Below are 19,362 nucleotides of genomic sequence, written 5' to 3' on the forward strand. Positions count from 1 at the left end.
TGCCTTCACACAGGAATTGACACCAGTTTGTTACTGTGTCCGTAGTGCTACCTGAAGAAGATGAAGCGAGAATCTGCTTGCGTGTCTCTGCTTGGCTCTGGCTGATGGGCTGCGTGACAAGTGAGTTGGCTCTGATTCTAGGGTTGTACACCTTTAAACGGAAAGACAGCATCTTCAGCATCAGATCACTCAAGATTTAGCAGGCTCGCTGGACCTGAAGTGACGGTGCTGTTTGCAGCACTTTACTTCACGAAATGCTTTACCTCAGACTCATTTCCTTTGTACAATGTTTATTCCTGTTTCACTTGCCTTGAGAGGGAAACTGCAAGTGCTTTGATAAATGGATTCAAAAGTTGTCTGCTTTCACTGTAGCTTCAATAAATACAGGGCCTCTGTCTCATCTGCTGAAATACTAGTGCCGTCACTTCTCAAAGCACTAAACTGGTGAAGAATGACAGATTCTCAGATGCCACATGGAGAAAGGATTATCATCTGACAGGGCTGTTGCTTCAAGGTTCTGTTCAAATTGACTGTGATCTCAGTGGTCTCACCTTTACGACATACTGAGCCTTTCCAGCCATATCAGCTAACACAAAAACTGCATATGGAACTGACAGTGATTTTTCTTACAGGTAGTTTAAGGGAGTAAGTAAAAGCCCTGGGTTCTCTGAATGGTGGACTAATTCACTAAGACCAACCCAAACTGGTTCCAAGGGAACCTTCACAATGGTTGGAATTGCTCTGTCACAGTAAGACAAGGATACCTACTTAGGAGACCCATGGTTTCCTGGAGGGATAAGAGCTACACAACATCTAATAATGGTAAATGGAACAATACTGGGGTAGGTTCTTTTCAGTTTAAATGCTATGATTTCCGAAGTCCCAGTGTCTTTGAGAGTTTGAAATATTCTATTTCCATTTTTCCTAATTTTTAATTTAAAGATAGTGATAAAAAATAACACATTTTTTAAAATTTAAGATGGAATTTTATGTCAACCATAAAGCCAACATTTGCTAAAATTAAAGTCAGTGTACTTGAAACTAATTTCTAGTAAACTATCTGGGGGAAGATGCTAATTACTTTGATAAAGGGGCCACCAAAAATACCCAAGAGACCTTCAGAAGAAAAGATTAGTTTAGGAGTCAACTAATTTATTTTGCTAGTACCTTAGCTAAAGGAAAACACTGACAAGGAAAACCACCCACCTTTATGCTTTTGCAGTTGTGTCTGTCCTCAAAACTTTTTCCTCTCAATTTACCTCAATCAGTTTAATTTGTTTCTAGACCACCAACATGCTACTGGCTGCAAGAGTTCTTCTTTGCACACATGACCAAACATGGAGAACCCCAGATCAGAGAGCTCATCCTCACTTTCTGGTCAATAAAGTAGTAGGAACCCAAGAAACTGATTCTCAACAATTATCATCAGTCTATTGAATCCACTTGATAATAATTACCTTTCTTCTTTCCACACCTACATCAATAACAAATTTGACTGTGTTGCTCCAGATCAAAGATTCTCCAGAGCTGGCAGTTAACACCACTCTTCTTTGATAAACTTGGCATCTTTTTTCCATTTCCTCAGGTGGTTTGAACAATGCACATTTCTCTTTTGGATACAAAGGAACAACCACCAGCTCTCCAAGATCTGGGTTTAAGTTAGATCCTTCTTGACAGACGATTTCATAGGCTTTTTCAATATCCTAAAGTAAAAAAATAACATCATTCATGAGAATAAAGTGCATTACAAACAACTACACTACTTTAAAAAAGAAGTCTGAATTAAATAAAACTATAGGCAAAAGCTGCAAAATGTATGCAGGGAAACAAACACCTGTGTTGTTGTCTGTGTGTGTCATTAAATACAAAAAGAAGATATAACGGGATGAGATTTCTTTGGGGAAGTTAATAATTTACAGTCATGCGTCACTTGACAGATACATTCTGAGAAATGCGTCCTCAGGTGATTTCGTTGGTGTGCAAACATCATGAAGTGTACTCACACAAACCTAGATGTTATAGCCTAGTACACACCTAGGCTATATGGTACTAATCTTATGGGACCACCATCATATACGACCGAAATGTCGTTATGTGGCGCACGACTGCATACAAATACATTCCACAATCAGGGTCTCTAACCGGGCCATTCTGAAAATTATCTTGACCCATTAGCACTTTAAAATAGCAGAAATGCAATGAAGTAGGCAGGAAATATTCACTGCTATTTACATCTTTGCATGATTCAGGCATTTAGAAATAACCTTTAAAAATGTTTCACTGTCAAATATATTGGAAAAAAAGTAAATTATTTGCCCTAGAACTACACAAAAGTAAGTATACTGGTATAAAATGCACAAAAGCCAAGGCGTTTTAGATAGTATTTTGTTATTTCTCAAATCACAACTAGTTTTTTAGGACCTCATATAAAAAAGATGTCACTTACTGTAATTCTTACACCTTTTTGTTTCCAAAATTTCTGCCTTCTTAAGGGCCCAACTGAAAAACTACCAAATGGAAGAAGCCCCATTTCATTAGATACACTAGATTTCACTAAAAATCTGAGTAAAAAAGATGACTTTAGGGCTGGCCCCGTGGCTTAGGTTAAGTGCGCGTGCTCCGCTACTGGCGGCCCGGGTTCGGATCCCGGGCGCACACCGATGCACCGCTTCTCCGGCCATGCTGAGGCCGCGTCCCACATACAGCAACTGGAAGGATGTGCAACCATGACATACAACTATCTACTGGGGCTTTGTGGGGGGGAAAAAAAAGGAGGAGAATTGGCAATAGATGTTGGCTCAGAGCCTGTCTTCCTCAGCAAAAAGAGGAGGATTAGCATCGATGTTAGCTCAGGGCTGATCTTCCTCACATAAAAAAAAAAAAAAGATGACTTCCCATGACTGTTATGGTTTTAAGACTGACTCCCTTTCCCATTGCTGCAGCTCACTTCTCCTTCTTTTCCACACCATTTGTGGAATGGCACTGAACTAACTCAAGGGTTTTGCAAGAGGACAGATCTACCTAGAAAAATGGCAAGGCACACAGGTCTGTAGACCTGGGGTGAGCTGTCTGAAAGCATCCCTGAGCTGCTAGGAAGCCCCACGGAGCAGGGTAGAGGCCGCCCCGTGGGGTCCACACAGGCAGTTACCTGGTACCTTCTCTTTTTTGAGAAGAGCAGCTCATACTTTCCTTTTTTGCACACAGTTGGTTTACTTGGGGCAGATTTTTTTTACCAAGCAAAGAGCATGACTTTTGATCATAAATAACAAAAACGTGCCAATTGGAATAACCAGAACAAAACTATTTCTCTGTTTTTATATTCTGATCACTTCATCATTTTACGTGAAGATAGCTTAGAAAATTCAAGGAAGAGGAGTACTTAAGCTGTGTTTCCCTGCACCTGGCTGCCGCCCAGCCTCCCGAGGACACACGCCCACGGCTCCCGGACGGCTACCGCGAGCAAGCTTCCACGCTGCTCCTGCACCTCAGAGGGAACCTGGAGCTGGGAAAGGACACGCGATTCCAGTAGCCCAGTCATGAGCAATTTCCAATCAACATAAACCTTTAAATTGCACTGAAGCAGTTATTCTTATTCTCTTAGAATACTGTTTTAAAAGTAATTTGGGCCACACATTTTTTTGCTTTTAATTGCTAAAACTTTTTAGTTGTAGGTGGGTTCTAATGCTGAATTTTGTTCCAAATGGGAAATAAAAAGAATAAAAGAAATCTTCAGAAGGAAAAAAGCAGAAAAGCAGAGCAAAATAGAAACAGATATTGTATCTAGTTTAGACTCCTTGAGCCCAGCGGATATAGGGCTTTGGGGCCATAATCTTCAGAATTTGGAGAAAAAATGCTTAAAATATGCCTCTGGTGCTTCAAACCCTTTGTTTTCATTTCCTTCTTATTCAATGTACAGTGCATTGACATATGTGGGACTTTCCTATAATTGTCTGCGAAGCTATGGAAAACACAGCAACACGGACTGAAGGAACAGATCTAGTCCCTCAGAATGAAAGGCTCACAACTAGAAAGAACATTTCCCAGAAAAACTTTCAACTTAACGACAGCTTCTTTGTGACAGCTTCAAGTTGCACGATAATATGGCTAGATATTACCATAAATCTTAACTTACATTTTCTATTTAATTTATTTCACTTTTTTTTTTTTTCAGGTTAAAAAACAGTTAAGTGATAAGGAACAACACCTTGTAAACATCCAAGTCTCTAAGTCTCAATTAAGTACCAGGACACAAGGCAGCACATGACCTATGGGGGTTAATTCACAGCAGCTGAGGTGCTAAACCAGTGGTTAGAGAAAACATGAGGCTTCTAATGCTCAATAAACCAAAATACTTGAGAATATTTCTGCAATTTAAAATATATTTCTTAAAATAAAAAATGACAATTAGTACACTTTTGTTTGCTTGGGTCTGTTTCTATATGATATTTAATTGCTATGGCAGATTTTAAAGTTTTATATAGAAATCCAGAAAGCTTCAAAAACATGGGGGAAAAAATGATCAACGGCTATTAACATGGATTTCAGAGCAAGACAAATTTCTCCAAAAGACAAATTCCAAGACCAGAGGAGAGGAATATTTTAATGGTAATCCTGACATACACAGTAAAAAAGAAAAGAGAAATGTCTATCAGGATACTGAACTGTTTTCAGCGTGTTAGGTGGTAGATGGGGAAATGAACACCTGTGGAAACTGGGGCTGAATTGTGAGGCAATAAAAACCGGTTCCCAGAGAAGGTACCCTGAAGCCAGCAGAAGTGCTGCCAAGCCACCTGGCAGTGAGCTGTGAGCCTCTGAACGATGAGCCTCATCGTTCAGAGACTCCAGGGCTGGCCTGGGTCATAGCAGCAGCACCTGTAGAAACGGTGCATCCTCATTCTTAGATTTTAAGACTCTGCAAGACTGATGGTTTCTTAATAGAAAATGTCTTTCTGTCCGACTCTGAGGAAGATTATATACCTTTCTAAGCCCTGGGGACTTTTACAGTTTCTACTACCAGCCTAGATAAAAATGCATCCTCTAAAGTCTGACAATTCAAAAGTCACTATGCCATTAATTATAGCTTACATTAAACCTATAAGAATCAAATACTCCAAGACCACCCTCTACTCCAATTCTGTTGTGAGCTTTATTTTTCAAAAATCCATTTTGGAATTTTTCCTTACTCTGACTTGAAAGATGATTCTTCCTATGAGTCTTACTTATATACTTTTTTCCCCAGAAATGTATGTCTTCTTTTTCATCTGGCCATTCTAACTTTCAAATGTTTAACTTCTAATTTTGCTATCCTTTCCTTCCTAAGGCTTCGCTAAGTATCACTGAGAACCTCTGACTGTTTTCATAAATCCTTCTCCTGTCTTCTTAATCGTTTTATTACTTTCCTCAGGACTTTCTTGAAGATCTTGAATCATGCAGGATTAAAGAACAGTAATAGAATAAATCACTGTAACAGGTAGATTTACTATTCAAGAAACTGTATAATCTATACACGAAGAGTTAATATGCTGTAGTTATCATGGATGAGAATCCAAATTACTTTTTTTACAGAAACAGATAAAATCCAAGTTGTGAAACAATTCTCTTAAGTTCCCAAAGCTAAGGATCAGTCATCCTTGATGCCTTGAGTATGAAGCAGAATGCTGCTGCTTTTTTTTTTTTGTGAGGAAGACCAGCCCTGGGCTAACATCTGTGCCCACCTTCCTCCACTTTATATGGGATGCCGCCACAGCGTGGCCTGACAGGCAGTGCATCGGTGCGCGCCCAGGATCCAAACCCGGGCCTCCAGCAGCGGAGTGTGCACACTTAACCGCTACGCCACAGGGCCGGCTCCAAGCAGAATGCTTCTGACAGTACTTATGAGAGCACACGAAGACTCAGGAGAAGGCGCTGGCAGAGCTGAGATGCTCGTCTTTGTTTACCTGGCGGCTCAGCCAACACCAAACAATTTTCTTCTGGTTTCTGTTTAATCACTGGAATCACCACATATTTGGGTCACGGTCTAAAAAAGAGTGTTTTTACTGTCTGAGTGAGATGATGGTAGGAAAAAAAGGGCAGGAAATTAGTCTCCAAGAAGAAAGGTCTAATTCTTGTGATTCTGGAGGCTTTTAGATTCAGCCAACAGAGTAGTGGAGAGAGAAGTAGGGCCAGCACAGCTGCAATAAAAAAATGCAACCCTGGGGGCCGGCCCAGTGGTGCCAGCGGTTAAGTGCGCGTGCTCCGCTGCGGCGGCCCGGGGTTTGCAGGTTCGGATCCCAGGCGTGCACCGACACACCGCTTGTCAAGCCATGCTGTGGCAGCGTCCCACATAAAGTAGAGGAAGATGGGCATGGATGTTAGCCCAGGGCCATTCTTCCTCAGCAAAAAGAGGAGGATTGGCATCGGATGTTAGCTCAGGGCTGGTCTTCCTCACACACACAAAAAAACAATGCAACCCTGGGCTAGCCCCAGTGGCCTAGTGGTTAAGTTTGGTGGCCTGGGTTCCATTCCTGGGTGCGGACCTACACCACTTGCCTATCAGTGGCCATGTTGTGGTGGCAGCTCATATACAAAACAGAGGAAGACTGGCAGCGGATGTTAGCTCAGGGTGAATCTTCCTCAAAAAAAAAAAAAGAAAAAGCAACCCCAAATGGCACCGCAACTGGAAAAAAGCAGTAACAGACACTCAGTGGTACATTTCCAATCGCAGGAGCCTCAGTGCAGGGAGACAGCCCTCTGGGTGTGCTATAAATCATATTTTTCTGCATAATACTCCAATGACTCCTGTAGGAACACCTGTGGGAACATTTTGTGTCTTAACTCTGTGCCAAGTACTTAGGTTATATTCCTCGTCTCCAGCAAATGCTCTGGTCATAAGGAGGCAGCGAGTGTGATACAAGTCAGTGTGTATCTTCTCCACTGAGACAACCCACAGCAAGCACGAGCAGCTCCACTCTGCAGTTGGGGTGGCTCAAGATCCAGCCCGAGTCTGGTGGAAGGAAGTTAGCTCTGGAGATCATTTCTGTATCCCCTCGAAATGCCGCACCCCACTTCTTTGTTTTCAGAACAGCATGTGATTTAGAAACACTTCTTGTTCTCCTTTCAGCACAGGTTTTATTTACCCTCTCTACCTTTCTTCTAAAGTATAAAAAAATCAGGTATGTTGGAACTAAATATTTAAACAGTTAATTAGCAAACTGAAACCTGTATGTTAGTTATTAAAAGCTTCCCAACAACGCTGACAGGTTCCCAATAAGTAACCTTATTACTCTGTTAGGTTAGAATATTACTTACTTACTTGTTCACAGGCCAGAAAGACTACAATGTCACCCTTCTCAGCAGAGTGGTGAATTTCAAAGATAAGGCGTAAAATAGACTCAAAAGACTCCTTCTGAGCCCCACTAAGGTACACAACGTCCACAGGGTGTTTATTTTTCACTTCTATGAGAGGCACGTTTCCATAATAAGAACTGAGTTTGCTGATCAGGTGAGGTGAGGAGTTAATTATGAGCTTCAGTTCTGGTCTTGCTAGTAAAACATCTTTTAGAAGTCCAAGTAACACATCAGTTGCAATGCTTCTTTCATGTATATCATCTAAGATGATGACCCCATAACTACCCAAAAAAGGATTGGACATCATTTCTCTCTGCAACATATCATCAGTACAATACCTACAAAGAAAAAACATTAAAGTTAGAATATTCTTATGAAAAATCATACAAAAAAACATCCTAACAACAACAAAAATGCCTTTCCTATATCCTTTTCTCTAAATCAGGAGTTCTAAATCTTTATCCGGGCCAGGATTCCTTTAAGTTGATAAAATCTAGAGACCTTCAAAACAGAAAAATGCACATAAATTTTAAACACAGTTTGTGTACGTTCACAGACCCCCTAAAGACCACTGCTGACCTGAGGTTACAGACGTCTGCCCTAAATGTTATTACAGATATTAACAAGAGCTACATTTAATATTTGCTCTGAGCTTTCTTTTTTTTGTGAGGAAGATCGGCCCTGAGCTAACATCTGCCAATCCTCCTCTTTTTCCCGAGGAAGCCTGGTCCTGGGCCAACATCCGTGCCCATCTTCCTCCACAGCGGAGCGCGTGCACTTAACCGCTACGCCATCGGGCCAGCCCCGCTCTGCGCTTTTTAAACAAAAAAGTAATATGGCAAAATACCCTTGTCAGGGAAAACTTCTCTTTCATCAATGGAAGAATTTTGAGTCAGAGCACACACTTTTCAAAAAAAGGATACTAGGGGCCGGCCCGGTGGTGCAAGCGGTTAGGTGTGCGCGCTCCGCTGCGGCGGCCCGGGGTTCGCTGGTTCGGATCCCGGGCGCGCACCGACGCACTGCTTGGTAAGCCATGCTGTGGCGGCGTCCCATGTAGAGTGGAGGGAGATGGGCACCGATGTTAGCCCAGGGCCGTCTTCCTCAGCAAAAAAGGAGGAGGATTGGCGGATGTTAGCTCAGGGCTGATCTCCTCACAAAAAAAAAAAAAAAAAAGGATACTAGAAGAACTACCCTGGCTCAGGCTCACGGCCCAGCTAGTCAGTCCACTACTAGCTCGCTGTTGGTGGCACATTGTGGACACAGTATCACCAAGATGTCAGTGTCAACAAGTTTGAGATGCTGCCCAAACAATAACCAAATAAAAGCATCTAGAAAGTAACCACCTATTTGAGGGCAGAATGCAAACTGGCCAGCATTTCTGGAGAAGGAAGGGGTCACTAGTGATTTTAATGGAATTTTCCAGTAGTTCTTGGGATTTTATTTTTAAAAAGAATAAAGATATATACCTATTAGTCATCCAGCACACATGTAAACATCTTCTTTCTGACACTATTTTCATATTTACCTATACTATTCCTTGAGGAAACCAATCCTATAAGTTTTCTATCCATTTAAGGTGTTTATTTGTCCTTGTGCATGGCAGGTCTGAAACTGCTATTCTTAAGACAGGCCTGCGGCAAGATTGGCCCCTGGCTGGCATTTGGGAACTTACAAGATTTGGGAGGGTTCTTACCATCCCCAGAACTGATAAAGAGTAGCTCCTGGTGTTGACCGTCTGTACCAACAACATGGTCTAACCTGCTTTCCTTCTGGGGTCTGGAATTTTGGAACACAGTAGGCAGAGGCTGCCTACATGACCAGCCCCCAATAAATACCCCGGGCACAGAGTCTCCAATGAGTTTCCCAGGGGGACAACATTTCATGTGGGCTGTCACAACTCATTGCTGGGGGAACTAAGCGTGTCCTGTGTGACTCCACTGGGAGAGGCTGCTGGATGCTATGTATAACACGCACTGGGAGCTTGTGCCTGGTCTCCTCTTGACTTCACCCCACGCACCTTTCCCTCTGCTCATTTTGTTTCGTCTCCTTTCACAGCAGTCAATCTGAGCTGTGAGTCAACTATATGCTGAATCCTACGAGTTCTCCTAGCAAATCATCCAACCTGGGGGTGGTCTTGGGGACCCTGATACAGTCCTCAACCTCTTTCAAGAAAGAAAAAAAACGACCAAACATTTATTAAGCTCCTAGTGTGTGCCAGGCATTGTGTTGGTGCATACATTTCTCATTTCAGAATAAGTCTTCAAGGCAGACATTACTATCCCGTATTTATAAATGAGAAAACTGAGGCTCAGAAAGGTCATAAAGCCAGGAGGAGAGTCAAGATTTACACCTGAATATCTATTACATCTCCTGTCAAATTACAAAGATTGCTTCCTTGGCCTCCATGGTTTTGGTAATAAAGTCCACATTCTCCCCTTTGCACCTTCATGAGCTCAAAACGTTTGCTCTCTGCCTTTCTTGTCATACTCATTCTCACTCTCTGTCTTACCAAACAAACAATGATGAATTGCTGATTATTCCTTTTCTCAAACTTAAAAGAGAAAATGTATTGAATACTACAGTATTACATTTTGTGCAAGATACAAACAGAGACGCATCTGAAATCTAGCGTTCAGGACATATTTTGCTAAGGTTAATGAGTATGATATGGTGATACAAGTTACTACTGCCTCTTGTCTAAAAACAAGTTAATCTATGCTAGATGTTATTCTTAATGTTAGAAATTAAATCTCTGTTCCCTTCTCCACAGAACTCATCTACGCACTGGTCTTATAGGACGAAATGCTCCCCGCAAGGTGGAGGAGGTATGCGTGCCATGTAAATATATCCAGGCTTAGTTAAAAAGGGAGACGACGACGACGTATTTAAAAATACTCGACTCCACAAGAAGGCCTGGCCTTCTAGATTATATAATACTAAAGGAATAGTAAAGTTTAACCCTAAAATTTACTATACAAACCTTCAATTTTTTACACAACACAGAAATTTATTTCTTACCTTTATGTTAATAAGATTGTGTACACAGTGCTTTAAAAAAGTGCTGTTACTGATAACTACGTAAAAAAAATAGATATATTGCCAAGGTTTCAGGAAATGCAATTTATATTTTAAATTCCTAAGACTAAATTTCTGAAAGCTAAGAATATAATAAAATATAGAAAAGTTTTATTAATATTTTCTAAAATAAAATATATTGAATTTGAACTTAAAATTATATATATTGAATCTGAGTAAATCTTTTAAAATCTGTGTTCTAGAGGGTCAGTATTTGAAATCTATGTGTCACTTCTACAAGATATCTTGATAGCTAGTTCAGGAAGACTATTTTAGTTACATAATATTCAGATATCCACTGTTTTAAAAAAGGCCAGAAAAAAGTTTAAAGAACTAAGTTGTTATATGTAGCACCTCAAAAAATGGTAGTAGGCTTAAAGATTACATTTACTAAGTGCTCATCATGTGCCTAAAGGATTAGACACAAAGGGGTTACACAGAAAATGAAAAAAGTATCAGATACAGAACATTCCCTCCCATAATTAGTAGTCAACCTTAAATCCTCTCATTTAAGCAGCTATTCAGTCTGGGCTTATTAAATATTATGGCCAGCGTCCATCTCCAGGAAGACAAATCTGGTTCTGATTTACCTTTACAATGATAATGGCTAACGTGTACCTAGTGCTTACACACGTCAGTCACACACATGAGCCCAGTGAGGCCTCACAACCCTATGAGCAGGAATATCAATCACCCATTTTACGGACGAGGAAGCGTAAGCACAGAGAGGTTAGGTGCCTTGCGCAAGGCTACAAGTGAGTAAGTGGCAGAGACACTCATTTCACAGCCACGTCGCCTTCTCTGCAGAGGACACAATAGCAGGAGGAAAATCAGGAATTATTTTCTTTATCATAGGGTGCTTTTCAGTAGTTTTGGCCTCTTTGCTGTGACTCAAACCCTGTTAGCGACAAATCAGAGTATCTGCTGACTCTGCACTGGTTGGGGGACGTCAGGGTGGAAAGGAAAGCACAGTGTCCCAGTAACAAGAGGAACTGTAAAGGGAAGGAAAAAGACAGGAGAGGCCCAGGCAGCCCAGCAAAGGCAGAAGGAGACAGAACCTGCACTGGCCAAAGCAGGCTGCCACCGCCCCCCACCTCAAAGGTGCACCTGCGTTCAGCCCCACCACATCTGAAAGCCGTCTTCTATACTGAGAAAGGAATGCCACATGCAGATGAGAACTACAAAAATTTCAACATCAATTGTAGTCCTTTCTTTGACTGTCAGGATTAGATGCTTGTGGGATTTTTCACCATAAAGCAATCACCTGAAAGCCAAGTCCCAAAACATCATAGATGTTTAAAAGGTGAGATGTGTCTTCGACCTACTCTGACAACAGTATTTGATTTCTCCAGTTATTTATCTCTGTGGCTTTCTCAAAAAACAACTACATATGTATATACGCTTGATCCATATTAATTAAGATAAAAACATGGTAATATTTCACTTTAAAAGCGACTACATCCAAGAGTCATTTCCAAAAGGTTTCCAAAATCTAGATGGCATTAAAGATACAAAAATACATAAAATAACTTTAGAACCTAGTCAGAGCCGTCCTTTAATTAAAGCCATGACCATTTGAGAGGCCACTTCAAAATGTGAAGGAGAAAGAATGAATCTGCCAAGCTTAGGGATCGTTTTGTCCTTCCAATTCTTCAACTAGTTTGTGAGTTCCTAAGAAGCAGGGAGGTTTTTACATTTCATTTCATTCACTCATGGACGATTTGCATAATAAATAATTTATAAATATATACCAATGTGATGACTCGGGGACATCATGGTTATAGTAGTAGAAGGTAACATATCTTTAAGAAGTTCAAGTCGTAGTGGTGTTGGTCAAATGATTCCCTATGGTTTGATACTAGCCTGAAGACCAACGTCTTCTATTTTTGAAGATAAACATTTGAGCGAAAGCAGCTTAGTATAAACCAAATGAGTTACATGGGCTTTCTAAATGCGAAAAAGAACTGCACTAGAGTCTGTAGCAGCCAGCTGGGCGGGGGCAACAGTGCTTCCTTCCATTATCAAATTTGTTGAGTATCCTCCATGGGACAAGCATGTCAGACACAGGATGCGAGCATCCCTGTTACACTGTACTGTATTAGACCGTACTATACCACACCGCACCATCCCATCCCTGTCACACCAGAGCCGAGCTTCCCCAGTGGTGTGCCATGGCATGCTGGGGTACCACACAAACGGGTTACAGATGCGCAGATACGCTGCTGCCAAGACACGTGTCTCCTCAGCCCTTGGAGCAGTCAGGCAGTGCCTGGGGCAGCTGAAGCCCTTGGGATGGTCATCTTTGGCTGCAGGCAGCTTTCTGCATTTCCTTGAGGTGCTGTACAGATGCTCCCCCTTTCTATGTGGGCTATGATATTAAACTGTTTGAGAGGCACTGGCCCAGAGCAGTGATTTTTTCCAACATTCCTTCTTTCTTTTTCTTTTCTCTCTTCTTCTGTGTGTTAAGCTCTTGGGATCCTTTATGCAAAGGAAATCTCACAATGAAGCTAAAACAAAAAAGAGATAAAAGAAGGATGTCTCTTTCCCACAACTTGTGGTAGCTACTGAGAAGGCTCCTTGGAACCCATAAGACTCTGAAAAGTACAGTTTGAAAACACCGGTCTAAACTGCCACCATGAAGACTGATACCGAGTTTTATAGAAGCCCAGCAGAGCATTTTCTAATTTACACTACAGGAGGGTCAGGGAAGCCTTCCTTGAGTAGGTGACCCTTACATGGAGTCTTACATGACTAGGGGGAATTAGCCCAGCCCAGGAGAGGCACGGGCCTTCCGAGCAGAGGGAATGGCATGCATAAAGGCACAAAGGCACACAGAGAACCACAGGTGTCAACTTGGCTGGCACACAGACAACTCATATGGACCCCTCGTGAGGTGGGGCTCGGGAAGCACAAGCGTGAAGGTCTTTGCAGCAACCCAACAAGTCATGACTTTTTCCTGAGGATTATGGGGAGTCACAGAAGAAGTCGAGACAAGGAGTCCCCGATGGCGCCAGTGTGGAGAAGCGGAAGGTGCACGTCAGGCTGGTGAGAGAGACATTATGATTACACATATAGATGCCTACAACATAGAACGCAAGAATATGCTCTCTGAGGATGGTAGCACACAAGCCAAGAGTCACCAGAGAAAGCACATGAAATCCCCCAAAACCCACCTCAGGATCGTTTCACTGGAACAGCAGTTCTCGAAAGGGATCACATAGCCAACTTCATGACCAATGTTAACATCCATTTCGTCTGCTACTCGGAGGGCGAGCTGAACTGCAGTCTGCTTGTGGACCTGTGTGCACACCACACCCCCGTGCTGGTAGTGGATGGAAAGGCAATATTCAGCACACCACTGAGGAACCTTTAACAGGTGAAAATAAGACAGCATCAGCTGCTGCTATGAAACAAAAAATCAAGGGTTCATCTTATAAATGATTTTTTCTTTCACCAGTGGGCTGCACTACATCTTAGTGAAACTCTGAACAATCTGTGTTTATGCATAGAGTTATTACTAGTAAATAAAATTAAGAATAAACAGGAATTAGCACGGACTGTGAAAGTTTGACTCCTAGATGAATACAAGGCAGATAAAAATAAAAGGCAAAAATTTAAAAATATATATATTTTTAGTGAGGAAGATTGGCCATGAGCTAACATCTGTCGCCAATCTGCCTCTTTTTGCTGAGGAAGACAGTCGCTGTGCCAATCTTCCTCTACTTTGTATGTGGGATGCCGCCACAGCATGGCTTGAAGAGCAGTGTGTAGGTCTGCACCCAGGGATCTGAACCCTGGGCTGCCGAAGTGGAGAGCAAGAACTAAACCACTACGCCACTGGGCTGGGTCCTAAAAATATTTTTAACCTCAGCTGTGTTTCTAAAAAGACTAACATATTTACAGATTATAATTTTCTTTCCAGTCACAAGAAAGCTCCATAAAAAATATGGCTTCAGGTATAAACTATTGTGTGTACAGCCATGTAAATATTAAATAGCATTTAGATGAAAAGTAGTGACTCAAAATTAAAGCATTTACATTTAAACTAAATGATCTTAACAAAATAACCAGATAAGCCTACTTAACATTTCCTTGGTAATAAAAGCTAAAATACACTGGCATTTATTATCTAAATACAATGAAAAATAAGCCCAGTGAGATAATCAACCAATCCATCCAGATTTGGAAAGAGAATTCCAAGGCTGCTCTTAAGGCATTTATTTTTAAAATCCTTTTATTGAAAATGTATTATGGATTAATTGATTTTATCAAAGTCACTTGTGCAAGAATTATTATAGTGGAAAGTACTGAATTCATTTGTATGCCTCAATCTTAAGGCACTGTCAATAAATTATGCTTTATTACATGTATTTTTAAAATAAATCATTCTAAGAGTGTTTTTTAATAGATCTAAGGTATTTAAAAGTTTTAACATTTTTAATTCTCTTGAGATTTGCTATTTACTAGACCCATTATGGAATTCTTAGATTTTAATCCTCATATTTTGAAAAATAAATATAACTTACTAGAAATCATAAGTAACTGCAAAATGAACAACTGCCATAGATTGCAAATTCCCATTGATTAAAAGTGCAAATGTACTTCCTCCACTTTAAGATAGGTGTCAGCCTTGTCAACAGGTTGAAAACTAATCAGTAACTATTTACTCAATACCCACTTCATTCTACGAAAGATGAATGTTTAAGATAGTGTGCTCAGGAAACCTAAAATGGAGGCATGACACAGGAAAGAGCAGGGCACCCACGAACCAAAGTCAGGAGCCCACAGTCGGCCTGGCTTGCCACCAGTTTGTTATTTGTAAGTCTGAGCTCGGGTTCATGTTCTCCACAAGGCTTGCTGTGAGCCCCTCGGCAGGGGACCCCCCAGTGTACCTCCTGACGAGCAGGCGCGGATCACACTTCCTGTGGTTGCTGGTCTGTTTCCAGCGTTCACTCCGCTGGAGTATGAGCTCTGTCCTGGGCACCAAGTAATCCCAGCACTCAATAAATATTTGTTGAATGAACAACTTAATTTCTGATACTTTCCAGAAATATTTTTAAATTCTATGATTCTACATACTCTACCTTGAATTGCTTCACAATCACTAGATCACCTAATTGGGAATTCATACGGAATTTTCCATCTTCCTCAATCCCTAGCGAGTAATATTTTATTCTTGCCAAATCCTTACTTTTTAAACTGATTCCCTTCATGTCAGGGTCCACTATCAAGGGACCCTGCCTAGCCAAGACCCCAAACATCATTCATGCGAAAAACTGTATTAAGACTGCTTGTTTGAATGTTTGTCTCCCCACTAGACTGGAACAGATCCTTAAGCTGCACATGTGTAGTTCATAGTTGTCCCCAGTACTTAACAGAGGATCTGACACATAGAAGGGCTAATAAATATCTGGATGGATGGATGGATGGATGGATGGATGGATGGATGGATAAGGACATCATAATAATTGAAAAGAAGGGAGAGAAAGGTGGGGACTCAGTACTTAGCATGGGAGAGAAGTAATGAAACCAAGGGACTTGCAAAGGAAGAATGAGCAGTATTCACTAGCAGACTAATTATGCATAAGAAGAAAACAAATACTCTAAAAGATTTCTAACTTAAAAATTAGAAGTTTTCCTAAGTAATAATGGTATCATTATTAGAATAGAATAATGGTATCATTAGCAACAACAGGAAATTGGAAAATAAAATAAATTGAAATGAATGAATGAATGAAGCTAAACAGTAGCATAAAGTTCTTTTGGGGGGAGTGAGGAGTTGGGAGGGGAGGTAAATAACCTTTGGGGGGGTTAGAAAGGTGGTCAGTGTTATTAAGCTCATCTTGATGGGGGGACATCCAGGTGTAGCTATCCTGAGATCAACTGAAAAGCAGGCCAGGAGCCTAAGGGAGGGGCCAGAGCTAGAGGTAGGCATAGAAGTCACAGAATTTCAGAGCTGAAAGGAATCTCTGGAAGGCCTGTAGGCCACACCTTCACTTTACAAAGAAGGAGCAGGCTTAGAAGTCATGCTCCCAGTAAACAGCACAGCCAGGACTGACCCAAATCTTCCAATTTCTCGCCTAGTGTAATTCCCACCATGCCACACTTGCCTCCAAGCATCATTATACAAAGCTGGTAACTGAAGCCACAAGATTCTCAGCAGTTAACATTTTAAATGACTCTTTCTAGCCTAATGGCAGTGTCAGGGGACAGTACTATGATGACAACGCTCCCTGTTTTACATAGCTAGAAGTGTTGCTGAAATTACACCATCCAGTTTTATTAAAATACTTAAATATGCTTAGTCTGGTTATTGTTTTAAGATCCAGGATAGCTGCTTTCAAACTTTGGAATTCTACATATTCCAATGATTATGGGCCATGTTCCCAAGCTTCTCATTTTGTTTTTGGACTTTACTTATTTCTATCTACTCACATAAATAAATTCTGAAGGATTAGATTATTACAGTATGTTTATAATGGTATGAACATCATATAGGCCTGGCAGTACAATAAATATACTAATCCAACAGTCTTCATTTTCCTTTTTTGCCCTCCTCCACAACAGAGCAAATTATTTCACCTACTACGAGGCAAAAAAATTAATTCAGAAATGGGAACAGCCCTTCTAAATATCAGTTAAAACAACCAGTGAAAGACTGAACAGATGCTATTATGCTTAATGTAGGGATGTTTGCTGACACTGCCAAGTTAAGAGTTGAGCACAAGTCACAACTAATTGCAGAGAGCCCACTCAAGTGTGGCTCTGACTATGAAGTATCGCCCCTTTCAGCAATAGTTACACATGGATAATAACAGCAAGTAAGTGATGCAAATACAAACCGAAAGGGTTGTCTCTGAACAGAAAGAGAAACATGAAATCATTTGTCTTATTTATTACAATTTCCTTGCTTTTGCACACCTTCTGAATCTCTCTAAGCAAGCTAAGGCACACTGTGAAGTTTGATGCCTTAGCAAACTCAAAGTATTAGCTGACAAACATTATGATTCAGCAATGGCTGGAAATGTGAACATTTCATAATTTCTAGGGACACTAGGATGACAGCTTCACAGGGAATTCCTGTATTCTCTGCACTTAGAATAAATACTGTACCGTTCTGTGCCCTGATTCTCTTTTAGGAGTGGCTTTCTTTTTGTCCCAGTAGTACCTTACCCTTTTCACCAAAGAATTATGTGCCTGTTAGAGATTTCGTCTCTCTTTCTAAAATTTCTCTTTGGAAGACATTCGTCCCCTCTCCCCTAGAACTTAAAAACATTATAAATTGGCACTATGGGAACTAGGAAAGCTTAAATCCCTGCATGTTTCTATGAGTCATTTGGCCTTACCTTTTTTTTCAGAGAGAAACACTGAATTCTAGGCCACTTTGGCTGTGCCTTAAATGGCACTTTAGTACTTAGCAAAAGTCGTGCAATTTGGGGAACAAAATAGGAAACTATTTTTTAACACATGAAAAAAATAAACGTATTTACAAATTTATCTGAGAGTTTTGGCAATAGACAACACCCAAGTTTACATATTTGGTCTAGAAACTCTCCCTACTAGAAATCATGACTTTAACTATTTTCATTCTGGACTTATCTAACAATTTTTTCACATTCTCTCAATCCGTCTGTAAAATGCCGTTTTCTGGACTGTACGATGTGCCAAATGTGTTCAAGCCTGACAGTGAAGCATGCCTTAACGCTCTGCTCCAAAGCCCGCCTCGACCTGCCTCAAGGCAGGCAAGTTAGGCAAGCAGTATCGAGTGGACAGTGAGAATGTGTGCCCTCGGCTCTTATCTCCTCCCTGAAAGGAAACCACCAGGACTCTGGCCAACCTGCTGCTATGAGAAGGGGTAAGAGGAGTCCGCTGAGTAACACAAATCTAATCTACATCAAGGCTTTATCAACTAGAGGTAGTAACTGGAGTTCTACAAGTTGTACAAATTGAGAAAGCAAAGCAAAGATGCTCCATTCCTGACTCCAGGCAACAGGCATGGAGGGTGGGCTGCTGGATTCTGGGAGAGCTGGGGCCCAGGGTCCTCAGGGTGGACCCAATCCAGATCAGACCAAGAGAGCAGCAGCAGCATCAAGCATCTGCATACAGTCTCATCACTGCCACTGTGGCTAGAGGACATCCACGTGAGACACACTAGTGTAGAACTTCCTGCCCTTTCATCCACTGCTAGTGATGGATATATGAACAAATGAAGCGAGACAAAAAGTTGTCTGTGAGACACAAAGCTACTACTAAACACATCCTAGTCCCAAAGGCCCCCAAGCCCTTATTATATCACTAGTCTGCCCACGACGCCTGATTCCTCTTCTGGACCACTGAGGCTGCAGCTAGTGCCAAGGTCCCAACCACTCACTTTCATTTCAGTACCAGAATCATGGAATCCAAAAGTTGGAGGGAACCTTCAGGACCACCAACTCACTCAAATGCATGAATCCCTACAACAACATTCCTGCAAAGTACCTATGCCTGAGCATGCTCCTAAGGCTACTCAATGTGAACCAATATGTCAGAATACATTACAGAGCAGTGGGTCCCCTCTTGAATTAAATGTCACACATCTCTGGATATCACAATTCATACATATCTTGGCATTGAGTGAATTACAGGTAGAATCTACCAGCAGAAAATGGTGGACGAGTTTACTCAGTTAATAAGGTGGAGATGTTCTTTACCATACAGCTTCTTCATTTAGGTTACGTCTCAGTTACACCATGCTTCTTTACCTCACTAACCCATCCATTTCATGGAAAATTTCGGGACAAAAGCTAGAGAAGGAGAAGCAAGTAAAATAGTTCTAAAAACATTTCACTCTCTTTTAGGCTTTTTCATAAACCTGCCCCCAAAAAGGTAATAGGCAAAGGCTCTATAAACATATGAAGAGTTGCCCTCTTTCCGCTAGGACAGTCACAAAACAGCCTTCACCCCATCTGCACCAAAGAAAGA

General features: G+C 41.2%; 1 protein-coding gene across 1 annotated transcript in view; it reads right to left on the reverse strand.

The window, feature by feature from the left end:
* The window catches only part of DHX32 (DEAH-box helicase 32 (putative)), a 39,539-nt gene that overhangs the window by 16,361 nt on the left and 3,816 nt on the right, over positions 1-19,362 (reverse strand). The window contains exons 2-5 of the mRNA XM_058544261.1: positions 13,575-13,768; positions 7,292-7,664; positions 1,458-1,703; positions 52-151 (exon numbers count right to left, since the gene is read on the reverse strand). Of these exons, the coding sequence (XP_058400244.1) occupies positions 52-151; positions 1,458-1,703; positions 7,292-7,664; positions 13,575-13,768 (913 nt within the window). The remainder of the gene's footprint in view (positions 1-51; positions 152-1,457; positions 1,704-7,291; positions 7,665-13,574; positions 13,769-19,362) is intronic.

Source organism: Diceros bicornis, chromosome 6 (assembly GCF_020826845.1).
Source record: "Diceros bicornis minor isolate mBicDic1 chromosome 6, mDicBic1.mat.cur, whole genome shotgun sequence".
Taxonomy (NCBI): domain Eukaryota; kingdom Metazoa; phylum Chordata; class Mammalia; order Perissodactyla; family Rhinocerotidae; genus Diceros; species Diceros bicornis.